This window comes from Aspergillus versicolor, assembly GCF_001890125.1.
Source record: "Aspergillus versicolor CBS 583.65 unplaced genomic scaffold ASPVEscaffold_7, whole genome shotgun sequence".
Classification (NCBI taxonomy): domain Eukaryota; kingdom Fungi; phylum Ascomycota; class Eurotiomycetes; order Eurotiales; family Aspergillaceae; genus Aspergillus; species Aspergillus versicolor.
The window spans coordinates 452,961-470,705 of NW_024467530.1; the positions used below are offsets into that span (position 1 = coordinate 452,961).

Genomic DNA, 17,745 nt, shown 5'->3' on the forward strand with positions numbered 1-17,745 from the left:
ATTACCGATCATTACTACTTATCGAAAAATTATTTTATCACTGCTCAGCCCCGCAGAACGTCATATAACATATAACATACCGCCGCATCACACCCCCAGCAGTCTGTTGTCATTATCGCTGCCAGTCTTATTGCAACTACAATATTATATTTCAACAGCATGCCTGTCACTTTGGCTACTGCCAAGCATCCCCCGCGAGCATGGCCAGAATCTGCAGCGTCGTCGGCAGAAGAACTGTTCCAACACTCATGCTCGGACGAATATAGTCAAAGCCAAGGTGTGATACAGAGCTCGTTGTCAGACAGTTTTCTCGAGACGTCCCATGTATCGTCCTCGAAGCATGGCTTTGTCTGGGCGGTAGTCCATGCCTACAACCGTCATCTCAATTTGACCATCCGGCCTGAGGATGTGTGGTTCTCGATTCTGACAGAGCTGAATTTCTATATCAACGCAAATGCAGAGGACCTGCGATCTTTTTTCGTTGCCCACGAGGGACAAAAGGAGCTGGAAACCTTTGAAGGTGGGACTATCGAAACGGCCGACTTCGGTAAAATCGCCCTGAAATTCACCAAGCTCATTGAAGAGAACGTCGTGGACAGAGAACTACGCGACTGGATCATGCCGGACTTCAGCACTACAACTGAATCCGACAGCGTGGTCGCAGCTGTCTTGATGATGGGTGCTTTACAGGAATATTTCTCATACAAAGCTACGTTTCTCTGTGGCATCCCGTCCGTTACTTTGCTGGGCGAACGAGCAGACTGGGAGCGCATGATAACGAGGCTGGACAAGTTGCAGCAGCTAGGGGACGAACCCGCACGATTTGCTCAGCTTCTACGCCCGATCCTGAATTACTTTGTGCTGTCCTTCGATAGTCCCGAGTCGCCCGACGTGCTGGACTTCTGGGGAAGATGCGCTGAGCGTCACGGTGGCAGCGGAATTGACCAGCTGACTGGTTGGGTATCGGCCTTCATTTTCTGGAATAAGCAGGGCAATCTTCTTTATAGAGAACAGATTCATCCGGTCTCTTCGCCTGAGTTTGTGGCTCGAAACACGGACCTGGGGCTCCATGATGTACTGGCGCGCCGCGTGGACACCGATAGAATTCCACCCGGATTTGCCTCCGTGCCAATTACTATCGATGATAATGGAAATATCATCGATGCTGCTATGGTGGCAGGGCTAGTTGGCATTCAAGCAAGATCCAGTGGAGCAATTTTGGAGACTGGGGAAACGGGGCTTGACAACATACAGCCCGTGTCAGGATGGTGGATTTATGAAAAGAAAGGTGAAAATGGCAATTAGAATAACCATCAGATTGTGTTTACCAGATAGTGACACTCATTCACTTGGAGAAACTCTGGTCGGTCGAGGGAGGTGGCAGCTAGTCCTATATCATTAATTGAGGTTTCTGTAGATACCCTTAGGGCAGACAGACCACGACTACAAATATACCATTTTCCTCATCATGCCTGATATGAACAGACAGTAAATCACTTCCAAGGTTAAAGGTCTACTTTAATAACCACAATGCTCCGTAGTCCGTAGTGCGTTATAGGTGATGGCGTGCTTCCCCATCGCAATTGCAACTCCAATCACCTTCGCGATGACGAATCGCGACATCGTCAATGGCAAGTGCGGGGGCTCTCGCAGTCCCGACCCTCTGAGACGGACCTCAAACCAGTCTGCTAAAAGACATCAAGACCCATCACCATGGAAGAAGCAACGCGGATCCGCAAGCGCATCCCCAAGTCCTGCCGGCGCTGCCACCGTCGCAAGCAGCGCTGCGTCGGGGCCCCAGTCTGCGCGAACTGCGAACTCGCAGGCCAGCCGTGCGTTCGATCTGACAGCGTCCCGTCATGGCATCACGGCATGTCCAAGGGTGCATTGGCGCAGCGGATCGAGACGTTGGAGGCTCAACTCGCAGCGTTGACAGACGGTACCGCTGCAAGCACGACACACTCTGAGCATGGAGACCGGCCTCATTCCTCTCATGGAACCGGAGCCAGCTATCAAGGCGCGGGCTCAGTCTCTAGTTCTCCATCCGACCCCGAGAACCACGGGGCAGTCATGCATTTCCTGATCCAGGGCCACGGATACGAAGACAAAGTCGAGGGCAACTACCTAGGCCCATCATCCGGGCTCGCCATCGCAGAGAACATAAGCCGCCTTGTCCAAGACGCAGGGTGGAAGTCCATCCCCGTAAACGAGACGCACGAGTTCCTGGCGCCCTGCGAGAACGAAGCAAAAGACCCAGCGCCTGCTCCGGACGATGCAATCGGGGCGCGCATCCTCGACGCTTACTTCAAGAGCATGCAGATGCGACTCCCCTTTTTGTGCCGGTCGGAGATTTACAATTTACATGCGAAGCGCCATGAACCGCCGGGGCCAAGCACGCAGGAGCAGTTTGCGCGGTTCAAGATCTTCATGGTTTATGCCATTGGGGCTGCGATTCTTAAGATGACGGAGATGTATGACTCGACGCCGCCGCGGAATTACTTCGTTACAGCCATGCAGTATCAGCCGGCGATCCAGGAGTCGCTGTCTATATCGAGTATTGAGGCGTTAATGCTGCTGGCAATGTATAACCTGCAGTCGTCGGCCAGCTCGAGTGTCTGGTACATGATGGGGCTGGCAATGCGGATAAGCGTGGACTTTGGTCTGCATCGCGAGGCACAGTATCGACGGCTGAGACCGTACGAGGCGCAGCGGAGGAGAAGGTTATTCTGGAGTGTCTACCTGAATGAGAGGTCAGTTGCTTGGTCGCTTGGTCGGCCGTTCAGTATTGGGGATGAAGAGATTGACGCCGAACCACCGGCGGATATCGACGACTCGCTGCCAGACGGTGCACCAGAGGAATTATTCAGGAATCCACGGAGTCCGCACGAGCTGTGGGATGGGCCGAATATCCGCTGTTCTATAGTATGCATAAAGCTATCCCGGATATCTTCACGGACACGAAGCAGAGTCTACCGAGTCGACCGGGACCTACCATCCCTCTTGCCAGAAGTCGGTCCTATACTCGAGTCCTTGGACGAATATCAAAAGTCCCTGCCGTGTCTCTCTGCCTACGAAGACGACTTCATCCAGATGCACTGGCACAACGCCACCCGAACCGTCCTCCACCCATTCCTGTCCATCCTCCCACCAGACGACGAGCTCGCCAGACGATGTCTCTACGTCTCCGGCCAGATGTGCCAGTACTTCAAGCGCCTGCGCCAGCGAGACTCGACCTGGTACTCGTTTCTCCTCATCAACACGCTCTTTATGGCCGGTTTAACCATATGGTACTTCCATTCCCTTCTATCATGTAAACTAGTTGCTAACTGTTCAGCCTCTGCCTCTTCCGCTCGCCACGCCTCTGGACAATAAGCGTCTCAAACGACCTCCGCGCCTGCTCCTCCTGCCTCTTCGTCATGGCCGAGCGACACCCCAGCGTCCGCAAATACCGCGATGCCCTCGAAACAGCCATCAACCGTGTAATGGACTACGTCAGCGACGCACATATGCAAGTCCATCAGCCCGGACACCCCATCATCGCCGACAAACGACACGGCTTCCCCACCGAGACGACATATAGTCTTGACCGAGCACTCACCGACCCCCCGACACCGGGGTTCTTGATTCCGTCTCCGCAGGCGAGTAGGGGCCCTGCTACTGGGGGCAGTGGGAGTGGTGGGGACACGCCCCGGACGCCGGATATATTTGGGTTGGGGACGGTATCGGATGGGCGTACGTTCTCTGGGTTGTTTGCGGAGGACTTTTGGGCTGGGGATGCGTTTAGTTTGCATATTGGCGAGTCGTTTGGGTTGCGGATGTAGTTTATTTGTAGGTTTCTTGTTATGATTAGCCTTTGTGTCTTTAATTTCGACGCTTTATACTCCGCGCTTGCCTAGGTGTCAGTATTCCTAGTTGCAGAGCTTATTATTAATAGTCTGTAATATTATTTGCCCTACGTGGTGATCCTGGGGTTGCTATTTCCTATGCCCGAATCAGACGGTGCAGCAGTCAGCATGTATCTCCAATGTCCGCCTATGTCCGAATCTTCAACGTCATCGAGGAATAACGCGGGGTATAAACAAGACAAGGAGTAGTGATTTGCTGTCGAACAATTTTGCAGCTATTTCAATATGCCCGAAACGCGCATTCTACTGACTGGAGCCACTGGATACATGTGAGTTTTTCTTGAATATACTTTCTACTTCTTGCTAATGATAGCCAGCGGTGGCTCTATTCTGACTGCCCTGTTGAACTCCACCGATCCCCATGTAAAAACATGCAAGATATCTGCCCTTGTCCGAAAGAGATCACAGGCAGACATCCTTCAGCAGAAAAACGTCAACGCCGTCGTCTTCGACGGGCTTGATGACCTTGATACACTGAGAACTGTCGCAAGTGAGCACGACATCGTCATTAATGCTGCTCTCTCATACCACACTCCTGCTGCGGAGGCACTGCTCCGTGGTCTTGAGGATCGCCGCAAGAGTTCCGGAAAACAAGTACACTTCATCCACGTCAGTGACTACCTTACCCTCAATCACCGGCCTATATACTGACATTATTTACAGACCTCCGGCACATCAAACCTAGCAGACCTCCCCATCTCCGGCGCCTATACCGAGTCCGCAGTCTTCTCCGACAAAAGCGACATCTACGCCTACATGCGGTATCGCCAGAGCATCAAGTCTTATATCCAGCGCACATCCGACCTCCTCGTCTGCGAGCAAGGCGAGACATCCGACGTTAAGACATACATCATCATGCCCCCCTTAATCTACGGCGAAGGAACAGGCTTCTTCAACCGCCGCTCCGTCCAGATTAACACCATTATGCGCGCTGCACTGCGGGACGGGTATGCCTCGCGCATCGGCAGTGGCGAGCACGAGTTGGATCACGTCCATATCCTGGATCTAGTGCTGTTCTATGAACTGATGGTTATCCGTATCCTGGAGGGGTATAGCCTTGATATACATTGTAAAGGGATTTACTTCTGCCAGACGGGGCACCAGAGCTGGGGGGAGATCTCGGAGCGTATTGCGAGGGTTGGTTATGCGCTGGGGTTTCTGAAAAGTTATACGGTGCGTCAGATTACGCTGCAGGATGCGGCCGAGAAGTTTTGGAAAGGGTGGCCGTTGGAGGCGCTCGAGCCGGGGTTGGCTGCGCGGTCGAGAACTCATGCTGATATGGCTTGTGAGCTTGGGTGGAGGCCGAAGAAGAGTAGGGAGAATTTCGAAAATTGTTTTGCGGATGAGTGGGTTTCGGTCGTGAATGAGGGTTGACATGTCTATCTCCAGGCGTGTCAGTGTAGTTCTATTGCCTTGGTCGAACCACGTATAACTACTCTCTACAAAAGCCAGTACTATAGTATAATGTCTCGTTGCATAATTCATTAAATTGGGAAGTATCTACCAGTGAACCGGATGCAAGTCATCCTCAATCCCCAGATCCTCGCGACGAGACTTGCTCCCAGGGTCAAAGTAAGGCGCTTCGCCGATCCCAACAGCACGGTTTCCGCTGCGTTCACCGATGCCGTTGTAGTCGAATGTTGCGGTGTGGAAGACACTGCGGTTATCCCAGATTGCTGCGGTTGTTAGATGTCTATATGATATATGGTTAGGCAGGCAAGCATACCGATGTCGTTAGGCTGGGCCCATTTGAACCGGACCTGCAGGTCATGTCCATATGTGATCAAATCGTGGAAGTACTTGAGGAGGTTCTCGCTCTCGCGTCTCGTCAGGCCGTTGACTGTCTTGGGGAATGTTCCTGTACCTCGTCAATAACTGTACGTATACAAAAACGCAAGGAAGCTAACATACCAACAGGGAAGATACTCTTCCACCCCGTAATCGGATTCGTCCTGACAACCGGATGATCACTCGCCAACTCGCCACCCACGTTCAACGGCGACCCTCTAGGCTTCTCATAAAGCCCAAACCCACCAGCCTCCGCAGCCCGATGGAATCCATCCCCCGAATGATTCGCCGTCAACGTCTCCAAGAACGCGCGGTACGGTTTGCTAATACGGTCATAGAGCTCATACCCACTCGCCCAGAGCGTATCGCCACCCGTTTCAGGCAGGAGGGTAAGCCTCAGAGCCGAGAAGTCCGACGGCGCCTTTTCGAAGGAGATATCCGAGTGCCAGATTGCAGCGAGGTTGCCGTACGCGCCCTTGTACAGCTTCTTGTGATCGCGCGAGTTGATCGTGCTGATCTGCGGGTCTGGGTCGCCGAATTCCCGGGTGTTGTTGACGACGGGGTGGATGTGTAGGCCGTGGTCGGCGGGTCGGCCGGTGAGTTCGCCCAGTTTGAGGATGAGTTGTTTCTGGAGGTCGTTGGTGAGGTTATCCTGGGCGCGGAAGAAGACGACGCCGCGTTCGGCGACTGAAGTATATTAGTACCATCTTGGGCTATCATCGGTATAGACATACTTAGGATGGCGAGATCGCGGATGCGCTGCTCGGCATTAGGTGCATTTAGAATGTCATCGACGATGTTGACAGAGTCCTTGGGGAACTCCTGTCCGATCACGGGCGTGACAGTGGTGGATTTGAAGTCATCCAGGGAGCCGGAGGAGTGCAGCCTAGGATGGGCGGGAGCTTTGGATTCCACTGGTACGACAGTCATTTTGTCTTGGATGTGATACTGAGTTGATCTGCTTGAACCTTGAGTGGCCAAGCTCTTTATATAGACATTTATGTATAGGCCCGGGGAGTTGCCGCATGTTGTCGGCTTTCGGCGATAAGGCTCGCAACAGTGCACGCCATTCTTATCGACGATTAGGTAGCGAGTCAATGCTTGTGTTCCGAGTTAACAACACGAGATCGACGTGGGGATCACGCCATCTAACGTCAATCAGGGTTCCGGCTGGGAATTTGGGCTTCTAGACGCAATGCGCCCTGTGGATGACGGAATCCTGGGGAATCTCCAGACCACTCAAGACAGTGGACAATTGAGTCACAGCTGGCACGGAATAAATTGGAAAGTGGTGCAATTGATCAGATATTCGGCGTCTGCCGATCCGCGGAAGTATATATGTATTCGGCGATAGGACACCACTGTCGGCCGTTGAACTTTCATGATTCACTGGAGATGCAAACTATTTCGATGTCTATTTTTATTTACTGTGCCAGATAACCTTCCCCAGAATGAATCGTCTAGTACCTCAGTTGGGAAATGCCGTGCGGTCTCAGTACCAACCCCAAGACTCGATCTATAGATCGGACATCAGATAGTCACATACTTCTCGATCTGGGCTTTGCTATATGTGATCCCATCTTTCTCTTTGTATAGCGACCGAGATGTCAGCATTATTACCCTGGACAATAACAAGTCCAGCTTCCGTCAGCGCCTAACTATTTCGACTGGACCTTTGGGGAATGGGAATGGGAATGGGGAAATTGGGAACCACTTAATCTATACAGATTCTTCCCCATGATGAATGTCTCCAAGGGTCGTGGGGATTCTTTGAAATCAACTGAGCACATCCACATCCCCAAATTGGGGAATCCAACCCCACGTCATAGCAATGCAAGCCAGTAGCATAAATACACACAATCGCAAACGAGTAACTTGGTGGAATCAATCTTCGCGAATTATTAGTAGAGGATATAAAAGCCACTATGTCTGCGAAAACTATGAAAGCTCTACGCCTCGTCAAGGTTTGATTACCATCCACACGAGTCCCGTTATTCAATCAACTCACAAATCCAGTACGGCGCACCATATGAACTACAAGAAATACCCATCCCCTCAATCGGAGAAAACGACCTCCTTCTCAAAGTCGGCGCCGCCAGTTTCTGCCACACGGATTACCAAGTCTACGAAGGCGTCTACAAAACCAAGTGTCCAATAACGCCATCGCACGAATCAGTCGGGACGGTAGTCGAGACGGGCGCGAAAGCGGCCAAGGCAGGATGGAAGACCGGACAGCGAGTCGGGATGCTGAATTTCAGACATCCTTGCTATATCTGTGTTGGGTGCAAGTCCGCGCGGGATCCCAAGCAGCCGGACCGGCCGGATACGCGGTTCTGCCAGAATAAAGACATGGCGGGGATTTCAGCGGATGGGGGCTTTGCGGAGTATGTTGTTGCTGATGCAGATTCGAGTGTGGAATTACCTGATGGGGTGGCTTTTGAGCAGGCGGCGCCGCTGATGTGTGCTGGGGTGAGTGCTCCGGATTGTGGTATGCCTTGATACTAACAATGTAGGCAACCGTGTGGGGAGGACTGGATGAAGCCGGCGTAGAGCCTGGTCTTCCTGTAGGCGTTATTGGAATTGGGGGTCTGGGGGTTCTCGCTCTGCAGTTCGCAGCAGGCCTGGGTCATCCTACAGTCGCCATCGACAACAGGCCCGAAGGCAGGCAGCTCGCTCAAGACCTTCCTGCGCCTCTACGGCCGAAACTGGTTGTGGATTCCAATTCACCGAATTCAACCGAGGACATCGTGAATTTTGCCGGCGACGGGGGTCTAGCAGCAGTACTTATCTGTACCGACAGCGTCAAGGCCACTGCATGGAGTCTGAAACTTCTACGTACTAGAGGCGTCTGTGTTCCCTTGGGCCTTCCGGTAGAGGGCTTCAAGTTCAGTGCCTTTGACCTGATCTTCAAACAGTTGAGCATCAAGGGGAGCCTTGTCGCGAACCAGCGTCTAGTTACGGATATGATGAGGACGGTCACTGAGAAGGGCATTCGCTCGCATGTTACGACGATGAGCCTGGAGGAGGGAGTCAATCTTCCGGAGAAGTATATGGATCCGAGACTGAAGGGCCGTTTTGTCGTGACTTTATAGTTCTACCCAAGTATGGCGATACTAGCGAGCTCCACATGAATCCTACATCATGTTATTCATCAGATGGGAATAGTGTTGCTCAAATAATATTATTAAGCCATCGCCCTTAGTAGTCATCTATATATCTCTAAACTAACCCCCGTCAAGGCGAGTCGGCAGTGCGGCAGTGCGGCTGTAGCTGGAGTATAATACCTCCCCGCTTGGTTCGGACCCCCACCGACATCTCATTTACACTGATCCATATATTGGAAATTCTCGATTGGCTATCTATCCCTGTCCTTTTACTGAATATGACTCGTTTTCTGTCGAGGGTCCTAGCTGCTAGGTCAGCTGGTCCATATTTGCAGCCACGTGTAAACCGCCTGCAGTGTCGGGTCTCCTTCGAGCCTATTAGATCCCCGGTGTTGCGGTTGACAGGGTTCTCTGCAGCGGTGTCGTTTGTCCATGACTCGACTTGGCTTGGCCAATAACCGTATCTCAGCTTCTTCTCGGCCTAAAGTCAGCGTGTCCTAACATGCCGGTCCTCGTGCTGAGTACATATACTTAGTACCCTGGTATTTGCGGCTCTGTAACCACGTTGTCGAAGTACATGTACTTCACCGACTCGGCCAATAAACATTTTACTTGAAACTGCTTGTTCTTACGCAACTGCGTTTATTATGCGAGTATTCCAAATCCTTCCCGAATGCCGGTTCTAACAAACTAGACCACAAGACAGGATTCGCCAAGGTAAAGACTGCCTTCCTTCCCCGGATCTCCATGTAACCCTAAGTCTGAGGCTTGTGACCCCTCGGGGCATACGGACTAGCTGGAGCAAAGCTTATGGCTACTTCGGTAATACTCGGTGCGTCCCGATATATGGGACTGCCGACATATTCCCGACGTCGCACATCGCTGCCATGTCTCGCTGGATATCCGTACTTACTTGTGGAAATCGGCTGCTGCTTTACAGCCAGAATATGTTCCAGATCATGTCTGAGAGAAACCATGGCAGGTAAGAGCGCCCACGATAATCCCGGCGATAGCCAGCAGCAGCCGTATGTCATACTTCTCATGCTGATATCGGCGGTGGCGCGGCCAAGCGCGCCACATCCCTAGAATCAACACCACCATTTTCACCGCTGCTTCACCCCTTCACTCCTCCACTCCTTCGCTCCTTCAACGCGTGCCTTCTTGCCGCGTGATGAATGAATAGTTATGTTGGTTGCAGCCCATGCAACGCTCGGCGGTGTGCTTACCATCAACAAGTGCGTCACCAACTCCAGTTATTAAGGTAGCAGCTGGACTTCGGGTCATGCTCCTCGAGTGCAAAAGATGTGACCTTTTATTTCACTCCGTGCTTCAGGTACTGTCGTCTGATCCACTTGCCCTTCTTTTGCATCACGACCCTTGAGCCGGAGATGCGAAGGTGTACTGCCAACAGCACCAACAATCGGGGCAAGGGAGACAGCAACTATTGTCTGGGTATGTCCATATATGCAGACAGAAGGAATAAATACTACAAGCCAAGCTCTTAGTACCATCATCTGCCTATCCGGCTTTGCAAAATCAACATCATGACTGTGTCACTGGAGAAGGGATATGAGCTCCAGAGAGATGAATGACCTCTTTACCGGGGCGTGTCGAGTGAATCTGTGGTCCAGGAGACATCCCTTGCTCCAATTAGTCACTCTATTCACATTCCGATCTTTTAAGGTTTTCTTGGCTCACAAGGGAGTTTACAATATGTGCATCCACTCGCCTTGGCCCATGTACATGTCTAGTTTTCCGATACGCGCCAAGGCTTTGGGAATCCCTAGCGTTACTGAATTTTTATGATTTTCACGACTAAGTGACTTCAGAAAGGGAGTTGGTGATTGGAAATGTCATATGGTTATGTGACATATCTATACCCTAGCCGCGTTCGGCACTTACGAGGTATTCTTTGTATGGCGGTAGATCGTGCAGATCAAAGAAATCAGACGCCAAATAGCTATCTGGACCACTAAATTATAGTTATTTTATCTACTCCATAAGACTCTTTGTATTTAATTATAAATGTATCTGCTTACACTATTTTATATGGTGAGATACACCGAATTCGGTGCTAGCGGGGCTATCGTAACATCGGGCAAATTGAACATTTCGCGGCCAGAATTGTAGTAATCCCTCGGAGGCTTTCCAAGTGAAAGTAACTGTCCCAGGCACATGAATGATTTGACGCGGTCTACCAACGAGAGGGGGGTTGTCGAGTTGGCCAGCGCCTCGTCCCATCACGCGCACACCAATTGATGCTTTCGAGGCCAGTCGGATTGGAAAGGCAACTGACCCTCATGATGTTCTGGCCTCTTGATCAAGAATGTCACCGTTTGCATCCAGTTACATGCTGGCAGAGCAGGCCAAGCTAGAATAGATCTAGCCCTTTATTGCACTTGAAAGGAGAGCGCCATGCACGGGGATAAAGGGGACATAAAGGAGACCCAAGTCCCGGAAGACTCGACTTTTCTTTTTGGTCCCAGCTTCGCTCATTTTCCATTACAATACCTTCTTCATCGGAGATCTCTTAAGCCAAGTGGCGGTATTGACGATGCAGCTGCACCTGAGGCTTTGCGCCATTGCCCTACTTGTCCTGCCAGGTACGGATCCACTCATATTTCCCCGCGCCCCCTGCATCAATATACACTGACACATGAAGTAGCTCTGGCCTCCCCGTTGCCTTTCCATAACAATGGTAACGACGCTGACAGCCCGTCTTTACATGGAAGACAAAGCTCTACACTCCGTGTAATGCCCCTCGGGGCCTCCATTACATATGGGACGAGTTCGACAGACAAAAACGGGTACCGCAAAGCCCTGCGAGACTCCATGACCTCAGCTGGCTACAACGTCGACATGGTGGGCTCCCGGAAATCCGGCACAATGTCGGATAATGATGTCGAAGGCTGGCCTGGTTATACTATTAACCAGGTCTTCGACAAGGTCAAGGCCCAGTATCATCTGAAGCCCGATCTGGTCTTAATCAACGCCGGTACAAACGATTGCACCCAGGACCAGGAAGAGGCACTTGTCAACGCTAAGGGCAGAATGACGAACATGGTCCGCGGAATCTTCGACAATATCGACGACGTTACAATTGTTCTTTCGGGACTGTTGCCGAATAAAAACCGCAATGACTGCACCCGGACGCTGAACGACCAATACCGGACGATTGTTTCGGAAATGGCCGGGAGGAAGATTGTCTTTGCCGACACCTGGGGCTCTTTCACGTTTGATGACCTGGCCGACACCACTCACCCTAATGATGCAGGGTACAAAAAGATGGCAGACATCTGGTGGCGCGCTGTGAGAAACGCAGCTGACAAGGGCTTCCTCAGGTCAATGGATGCTCTATGGAGAAATGGGAAAGCTGACAAGGAAGCTGGCAAGGACACTGGCGCAGATAAATGAAGTACAGAGTAATGTGATAGATAGCCAGGTAGCTACAGTCCACATAATCTGTATATAGTCTTGCTGTGTATGCACTAATTTTATCAGTAGACTAAATTGAATAAACTATTCACCCTGCATGAAATACTCCAAGAAGCCTTACTTGCTGATCTGGGATGTCACAGTATACACTCTATGTTGCATTAAGTACAACAATTAAATACAACAATTCCCCACAGAGATGAATGCAGTTGTTGGTTGTTGAGTGGAATCTTCCAGGCCATGGCCGGGCATTGCACGTGACTGCATTAGTCATGTTCCGGAATAGGCATGATGTAAACAGCGCGCTCGCCATGACGTCAGCTCACCGCCTGCCGCTTCGGGCGTTTTATTTACACCGTCTTTGCCTTCGTCTCATCTCGACAACCACACAACCCACACAATAACCCACCACCACTCCCCACGCCTTCCTCGTGCTGATAACACCGCTATCCTGCGCATCTATCAATTCTATCGCTCATCTAGACACGAACCCGAAACCTTCACAATGGCGGTCCGCCGGTCTGCTCGCCTCAGAAGCGCCCAGTCGCCCGTCGAGGTACGCTCTCTTGACGCCCTTGCTTGGTGAGTTGGAAGTTACTGACCCTCGCTTTTCGCCGCAGGATATTCCCTCAAATTCAGACAACCAAAACAATGTAAACAACAACAAAAAACTCGACACCGTGCTCGAGAACGAGGAACCAACTGTCAACGCTCGCCCGAACACTCAATCTACCCCCACACCAAAAGTGGCACACACGCCCAAATCGACACACTCTCAACGAAAGTCACCTGCAAAAACCCCAACCACTTCTCTCACTCGTCCAACCCATTTCGAGATGCATCCTAGCAAAGTACAACAGAGCACCACTAAGCAGGCCGACTCCGGCTTGATCCTCGGCTTCAACCCCGTCAAAAAGGATGCCCAAGGTAATGTGGTGAAGGAAAGCACCGCGCAGAACACACCAAGCAAAACAACTACCTCTCCCGAATCGACATTTTACGGCACGCCTGCTCTCGATTTCAAGTTCTCCTCGCAAGAGTCGCAGCTCAGCGATGAGGCTAAGAAACTCATGGAGAGTGTACGGCAGGAGGTAGCACGAAACAAAGCCAACATGGTTCGCGAGAACCCCTCCAGCACTACAGCTGGGCCTTCCCAGAATGTGGAGCGCAAAATTGCGAAACCAAAGGGAAAGGCTAACCGGTTCTCCGACGTCCACATGGCCCAGTTCAAAAAGATGGATTCCATCGCTGGCCACGCCTCCGCATTCCGTGCTACACCCGGGCGCTTCCAGCCCGTTCAGAAGACTCTCAAGAGAACAAACTCTAAAGCCCGCCTGGACGAACCGGAAGGCAAACCCTCTCCAGCGAGGGCAACGCCACAGGCACCTACTCCCTCCACACCGTCTGCAAAGCGTGTGAAGCAAGATAAGCTCGAGACAACACCCCAAAACCGCCAAACCAACCCGAAGTCGGCGATCGCACGTCCCAGGGCTGGCATCCGAAGCTCGCTGCTTACACCAACACGAGCCTCAATGGCTCGTGCGTCTACCAGCTTGAAGCCTCCTCGTACTAGTATGATTCCTTCACTCGTGCGCTCTCCTCTTTCCAAACCAGCCGATGCTCCCAGCACGCCGCGCACCGAATTCAATCCACGCTTCAAGAGCAATATTCCCACACTGAGTAGCCTAAAGTCTATTCTCCGCCGCCACCAGCCGCTATTCTCCAGGGACCCGACTAAGATTGCGGCTGGAACTCACCAGACAGCCCCGGATTTCACTCCTGAGCTTTTGCTTCAGCCATCACGCGAAAGCTCGCATGAGCCCGCAGCAGCTACTCCTTCTCCAAAGAAGCGGGTAGAATTCACTCCTTGCACCAAACCTCGACCAACTGAAGTGATCTCACCGTCACCTTCGAAGATCCCTGCCAACATCACATATCCTTCGACGGCAGAGGTCGTCTATCCCACCCTCCCTACATTGACCCCCGACCGCGGCAACGCTCAAAGGCCGCCTACCATTCGCTCAGTCCGCCCCTCTGATGCCGCCGTGGAGGCGACTCTGCCTGAGATTCCTGGAATGCCTCACGGTATCAGCCACAAGAAGAGACATCGGGCGGCTGAAGACGACGCTGACCGCGAGAACGTGCCTCCGAATGACGACCTTTCGCAAGGGCGAAGTGCGAAACGCGTCAAAGTGAGCACGCCCGAGCCATCAAAGCAGCCGGCCTCTAGCCCACTCAAGTCTCGCTCGCACACTCCCTCGCGTCTCGGTCCGGGATCTGCTCGCAAGGGAACCCTGGCAAGTGCGCGCCCTAGAAACGGCATGCTCAGTATGAGCCGGCTAAACATGCTGTCTCAACCCAAGCATCGGTCCTAAGCACAGCCATAATGATTTGCATTTACAAGCGTTGAGATGTTAGCATACGGTTAAAACAAATTGGTTTTCTATTTCGATTTTACTCCATATCACAGTCTAGCCCCGCTCCAAGCTGTCTCGTGTATTTATTATTTAGTGGATTTGATATATCTTTGGAACGCCCTGGGGCTTTCGTTCTTGTTGATTCTTTGGGCGCTTGGATCGGATGCGGGATATGGATGGCGTTGTTGATTTGGTTTGTTGTCAGAGTATCAGATTGCGACCTTGTTAATATGAATACTGTTCAGTACAAGTCTTATCCATCTTGTCCAGGTGGATATAATCTAGTCGGGGACTTTCACCAAGACGTAGCTAATCATTCCAGCTGGGTTCAACGGCGTGGAACATGACAGCCGTGGAGAGGAAATATATATTTCGGTGCTCGGATCACAATCACAAACAAAGTCTACCAAAAGTCAGTACGAGAACCAATGTCGCCTACTGCATTAAACCCTAAAGACTTAAAAGACGAAAAACAACGGTCTTTGCGAATAACGTCGAAATCGAAACTCTCGTTAAAAATCGCCGTTGGGAGTCATGTGACTTCCCAACGAATTTCTTTCCATCCATCACTCCAAAGTGACAAAAGTACTAACAAAAATCAGGCCAATCCATCGACAACACACCAGAAATGGAATCTGGCGTGGAGAAAAAGGTAAGGACCGACCCGCAAACGGTCATCTCTCAACTCTCTAGGGTCACATCCACTCTGACAGCCATCCCAGCACCTAGCCAAACTGGCCCGGGTTCGGGAGAACCAGCGCAAAAGCCGAGCGCGGAGACAAGACCACCTGCGCGATCTCGAGCAGAAGGTACTGGGTCTACAGACAGAACTTGATCGCAGAGACGTGGCGCACAGACTTGCCCTGCAAAGGCTTGAAGCGGAGAACCGAAAACTGCGGGATTTGCATCTCGCTTCGGGTGTTCCGGCTGCTGCTTTGGAGGCGTATCTATGCGCAGGTGATGACTCGGTGATGAATCGGAAGATTGCCATACCGGCTGTTCAGCGTCTCTCTGTTCCGGCTGAGTCTGAGAAGCGGCGGCGGCAGCAGAAGCAGCAGCAGCAGCAGCAGGAGGAGGAGGAGGCCAAGTGCCCGCGACCTTCCTCGAGTTCTCAAGCTTGCACGAGCGAGGAAGTAGTGGAGCCGCATTCGGAGTATCCGATTCCTGAGAACAGTACGTGCAAGGGGAAGAATACGGATGCGAAGACTGAACCACAGCGTGGAAAATCCGAGACACCTCAGTCAGCGGAGATTCCGTCTCTGTGTGAGTGCGCACCGAATGAGGACCTGGACTCGCTCCCTATCAGCGCACGCGTCATAAACACGACATTTTGCTCCATTGCAGAGAAGCTGGTGGACCAGTACAACTCTCGCGGGGTGGACGTATCAGAAATCAAACAAAAGCTACGCCAGGGTTTCTTCCGTAGTAACTCGGAAGAAGGATGCAGAGTGCAAAACCAGCTCCTGTTTCAAGTCTTGGATGAAATTAGTGGGCAGTGATGTCTACCTAAACCTAATATATGGGTATTGACAGGAATGACGCGCCAGTCTATTATTGCGGAAACAAAAGCGGAAAATAAAACAGAAGCAAGGCTTTACGGCGCCCATTTCTGTCTTTTGGCCAACCATTTGACGACATAAACCAAACCCAGAAGCACGGGGACCTCAATTAATGGACCAACTGTTGCCGCTAGAGCTTGGTCACTATCCACGCCGAAAGCTGCGATCGCCACCGCAATTGCCAGCTCGAAATTGTTACTCGCCGCTGTAAAGCTCTGAGTACAAGACAATCTATACCCAAACCCAAACCGGCGCGTTACCGCAAGGGTCGCCAGAAAGATGACAGCAAAGTATACGATCAGTGGGGCAGCAACTCGGACCACAGATACAATCTGATGTACGACCTGCTCGCCTTGTGACGCGAAAAGCACAAGAATGGTGAACAGCAGCCCGATCAGCGACCAAGGGCTTAGCCATTTTAGAAAACGCTTATCATACCATTCTTCGCTTGTCAGGTATCGCAGTGAGAAGCGTGTGACAATAGCGGCCCCCAATGGTATGCCGAGGAAGACGCCGACGCTCTTCGCTGCCAGGGAATAGTCGATAGTGACGCCCGAATCGGAGCCGCCGATGACGCGGATGAAGAAGATGGCGAGTGGTGCGAATAGAACCATTTGGAGGATGGAATTGATAGCCACGAGGATTGCGCAGTAGTCGCCATCGCCACCTGCTAGGCCCGTCCAGATTAGGACCTTTTTCTGTCAGCTTGATTACCACAAAAGATGGCTGGCTGGCTGAGGCTCACCATTGCAATGCACCGTGCGATTCCGACCAAGATCAAGCCTTCCCTAAGACCTCTCTCGTCTGGAAGAAAAGCCCACGCCAGGCCAAGCTATACGCTCGTATGTTAGGATTTATTTTCAGCTGAGGTTGTGAGAATGGTACCATGAAGAAAGGAGCAACGATCCAGTTGATGACAATACTGAAAGCAACCTGGATCCAAAGGCTCTTCTCGCGGAACGACCGGTGCAGGGTTTCGTAGCGAACTTTACAGAGAATGGGATACATCATAACCAGTAACCCGACGGCTTTTCTCGTTAAGAACTGACCCTGGTATGAAGTGAGTGAATTGGTAGACTCACCAATGGGTACTGAAACGCCAACGAACTTTCCCTTCTCCAGCACCACTCTAGTATTCGGAACAAAGTTCCCTAGGATTATTCCAACGGCCATAGCGAGGAAGATCCAGACGGCGAGGAAGCGGTCGAGAATGCCGAGTTGCTGGAAAGCTGATACTGGGCCATCTTCGTTGTCTGGTGGACATGCAGCTGCCTCTGGATCACTGGAGCGTTTTTCTTGAACCATATTGACGAATATGGTATGCCAGTCCGTCGTGAATTGCTAAAATCGAATACTCCAGTGATAGGAAATAGCAATTATAAACTACGTATGCCTGGATAGCGGTTGTCTACGCCCAAGAAAGAGCCTGCAGTGTTGTAGACCCAGGCAGCCAATCATAGCTCGCTAGTGACATCCCATATTACACGTGACATATGCCAAGCCTTGAATTCGATAATGGGCCTGAGGCATTAAGAAC

At 51.6% G+C, this 17,745-nt stretch overlaps 10 protein-coding genes across 10 annotated transcripts; 7 read left to right on the forward strand and 3 right to left on the reverse strand.

Moving 5' to 3' along the window:
* Positions 1 to 159: 159 nt before the first annotated feature.
* On the forward strand, positions 160 to 1,305 carry ASPVEDRAFT_54286 (DUF4419 domain-containing protein; the record flags this gene model as incomplete). The annotated part of the gene is made up of 1 exon (XM_040814910.1): positions 160 to 1,305. One exon carries the CDS (start codon positions 160 to 162, stop codon positions 1,303 to 1,305), a length of 1,146 nt encoding a protein of 381 aa, XP_040669802.1.
* A 408-nt stretch (positions 1,306 to 1,713) lies between these two features.
* On the forward strand, positions 1,714 to 3,821 carry ASPVEDRAFT_136127 (uncharacterized protein; the record flags this gene model as incomplete). The annotated part of the gene is made up of 2 exons (XM_040807264.1): positions 1,714 to 3,287; positions 3,335 to 3,821. 2 exons carry the CDS (start codon positions 1,714 to 1,716, stop codon positions 3,819 to 3,821), a joined length of 2,061 nt encoding a protein of 686 aa, XP_040669803.1.
* Positions 3,822 to 4,130: 309 nt separating this feature from the next.
* ASPVEDRAFT_85456 (uncharacterized protein) lies at positions 4,131 to 5,279 on the forward strand (the record flags this gene model as incomplete). The annotated part of the gene is made up of 3 exons (XM_040817700.1): positions 4,131 to 4,174; positions 4,223 to 4,514; positions 4,569 to 5,279. 3 exons carry the CDS (start codon positions 4,131 to 4,133, stop codon positions 5,277 to 5,279), a joined length of 1,047 nt encoding a protein of 348 aa, XP_040669804.1.
* A 92-nt stretch (positions 5,280 to 5,371) lies between these two features.
* On the reverse strand, positions 5,372 to 6,727 carry ASPVEDRAFT_171777 (TauD/TfdA dioxygenase family protein). Its single transcript, XM_040808711.1, has 4 exons — positions 6,428 to 6,727; positions 5,817 to 6,380; positions 5,632 to 5,763; positions 5,372 to 5,581 (listed from the first exon to the last, which is right to left on the reverse strand). Exons 1-4 carry the CDS (start codon positions 6,621 to 6,623, stop codon positions 5,406 to 5,408), a joined length of 1,068 nt encoding a protein of 355 aa, XP_040669805.1. The 5' UTR covers positions 6,624 to 6,727; the 3' UTR covers positions 5,372 to 5,405.
* An 891-nt stretch (positions 6,728 to 7,618) lies between these two features.
* Positions 7,619 to 8,785, forward strand: ASPVEDRAFT_85458 (uncharacterized protein; the record flags this gene model as incomplete). The annotated part of the gene is made up of 3 exons (XM_040817701.1): positions 7,619 to 7,657; positions 7,710 to 8,162; positions 8,207 to 8,785. 3 exons carry the CDS (start codon positions 7,619 to 7,621, stop codon positions 8,783 to 8,785), a joined length of 1,071 nt encoding a protein of 356 aa, XP_040669806.1.
* Positions 8,786 to 9,480: 695 nt separating this feature from the next.
* On the reverse strand, positions 9,481 to 9,862 carry ASPVEDRAFT_43486 (uncharacterized protein). The gene has a single exon (XM_040812833.1). It carries the CDS (start codon positions 9,838 to 9,840, stop codon positions 9,553 to 9,555), a length of 288 nt encoding a protein of 95 aa, XP_040669807.1. The 5' UTR covers positions 9,841 to 9,862; the 3' UTR covers positions 9,481 to 9,552.
* A 1,372-nt stretch (positions 9,863 to 11,234) lies between these two features.
* Positions 11,235 to 12,366, forward strand: ASPVEDRAFT_152445 (SGNH/GDSL hydrolase family protein). The gene is made up of 2 exons (XM_040808308.1): positions 11,235 to 11,400; positions 11,463 to 12,366. The coding sequence occupies exons 1-2, from the start codon at positions 11,352 to 11,354 to the stop codon at positions 12,209 to 12,211; spliced, it is 798 nt and encodes a 265-aa protein (XP_040669808.1). The 5' UTR covers positions 11,235 to 11,351; the 3' UTR covers positions 12,212 to 12,366.
* A 371-nt stretch (positions 12,367 to 12,737) lies between these two features.
* ASPVEDRAFT_135838 (uncharacterized protein) lies at positions 12,738 to 14,607 on the forward strand (the record flags this gene model as incomplete). The annotated part of the gene is made up of 2 exons (XM_040807244.1): positions 12,738 to 12,788; positions 12,853 to 14,607. 2 exons carry the CDS (start codon positions 12,738 to 12,740, stop codon positions 14,605 to 14,607), a joined length of 1,806 nt encoding a protein of 601 aa, XP_040669809.1.
* Positions 14,608 to 15,137: 530 nt separating this feature from the next.
* ASPVEDRAFT_764737 (bZIP transcription factor) lies at positions 15,138 to 16,196 on the forward strand. Its single transcript, XM_040816356.1, has 2 exons — positions 15,138 to 15,301; positions 15,372 to 16,196. The coding sequence occupies exons 1-2, from the start codon at positions 15,278 to 15,280 to the stop codon at positions 16,146 to 16,148; spliced, it is 801 nt and encodes a 266-aa protein (XP_040669810.1). The 5' UTR covers positions 15,138 to 15,277; the 3' UTR covers positions 16,149 to 16,196.
* On the reverse strand, positions 16,196 to 17,741 carry ASPVEDRAFT_764793 (arsenic resistance protein). The gene is made up of 4 exons (XM_040816357.1): positions 17,291 to 17,741; positions 17,094 to 17,236; positions 16,954 to 17,040; positions 16,196 to 16,900 (listed from the first exon to the last, which is right to left on the reverse strand). The coding sequence occupies exons 1-4, from the start codon at positions 17,511 to 17,513 to the stop codon at positions 16,244 to 16,246; spliced, it is 1,110 nt and encodes a 369-aa protein (XP_040669811.1). The 5' UTR covers positions 17,514 to 17,741; the 3' UTR covers positions 16,196 to 16,243.
* Positions 17,742 to 17,745: the final 4 nt, after the last annotated feature.

Coding starts and splice junctions, on each gene's coding strand:
- ASPVEDRAFT_43486 (XM_040812833.1), bottom strand. CDS start 9,840: ATGAGAAGTATGACATACGGCTGCTGCTGGCTATCGCCGGGATTATCG.
- ASPVEDRAFT_171777 (XM_040808711.1), bottom strand. CDS start 6,623: ATGACTGTCGTACCAGTGGAATCCAAAGCTCCCGCCCATCCTAGGCTG. Junction 5,764..5,816: donor GAAGAGTATCTTCCCTGTTG/GTATGTTAGCTT, acceptor GACGAGGTACAG/GAACATTCCCCAAGACAGTC. Junction 5,582..5,631: donor GGCCCAGCCTAACGACATCG/GTATGCTTGCCT, acceptor TAACAACCGCAG/CAATCTGGGATAACCGCAGT.
- ASPVEDRAFT_764737 (XM_040816356.1), top strand. CDS start 15,278: ATGGAATCTGGCGTGGAGAAAAAG. Junction 15,302..15,371: donor AATCTGGCGTGGAGAAAAAG/GTAAGGACCGAC, acceptor CAGCCATCCCAG/CACCTAGCCAAACTGGCCCG.
- ASPVEDRAFT_152445 (XM_040808308.1), top strand. CDS start 11,352: ATGCAGCTGCACCTGAGGCTTTGCGCCATTGCCCTACTTGTCCTGCCA. Junction 11,401..11,462: donor TGCCCTACTTGTCCTGCCAG/GTACGGATCCAC, acceptor CACATGAAGTAG/CTCTGGCCTCCCCGTTGCCT.
- ASPVEDRAFT_764793 (XM_040816357.1), bottom strand. CDS start 17,513: ATGGTTCAAGAAAAACGCTCCAGTGATCCAGAGGCAGCTGCATGTCCA. Junction 17,237..17,290: donor TGGCGTTTCAGTACCCATTG/GTGAGTCTACCA, acceptor TAACGAGAAAAG/CCGTCGGGTTACTGGTTATG. Junction 16,901..16,953: donor TCGCACGGTGCATTGCAATG/GTGAGCCTCAGC, acceptor TGACAGAAAAAG/GTCCTAATCTGGACGGGCCT.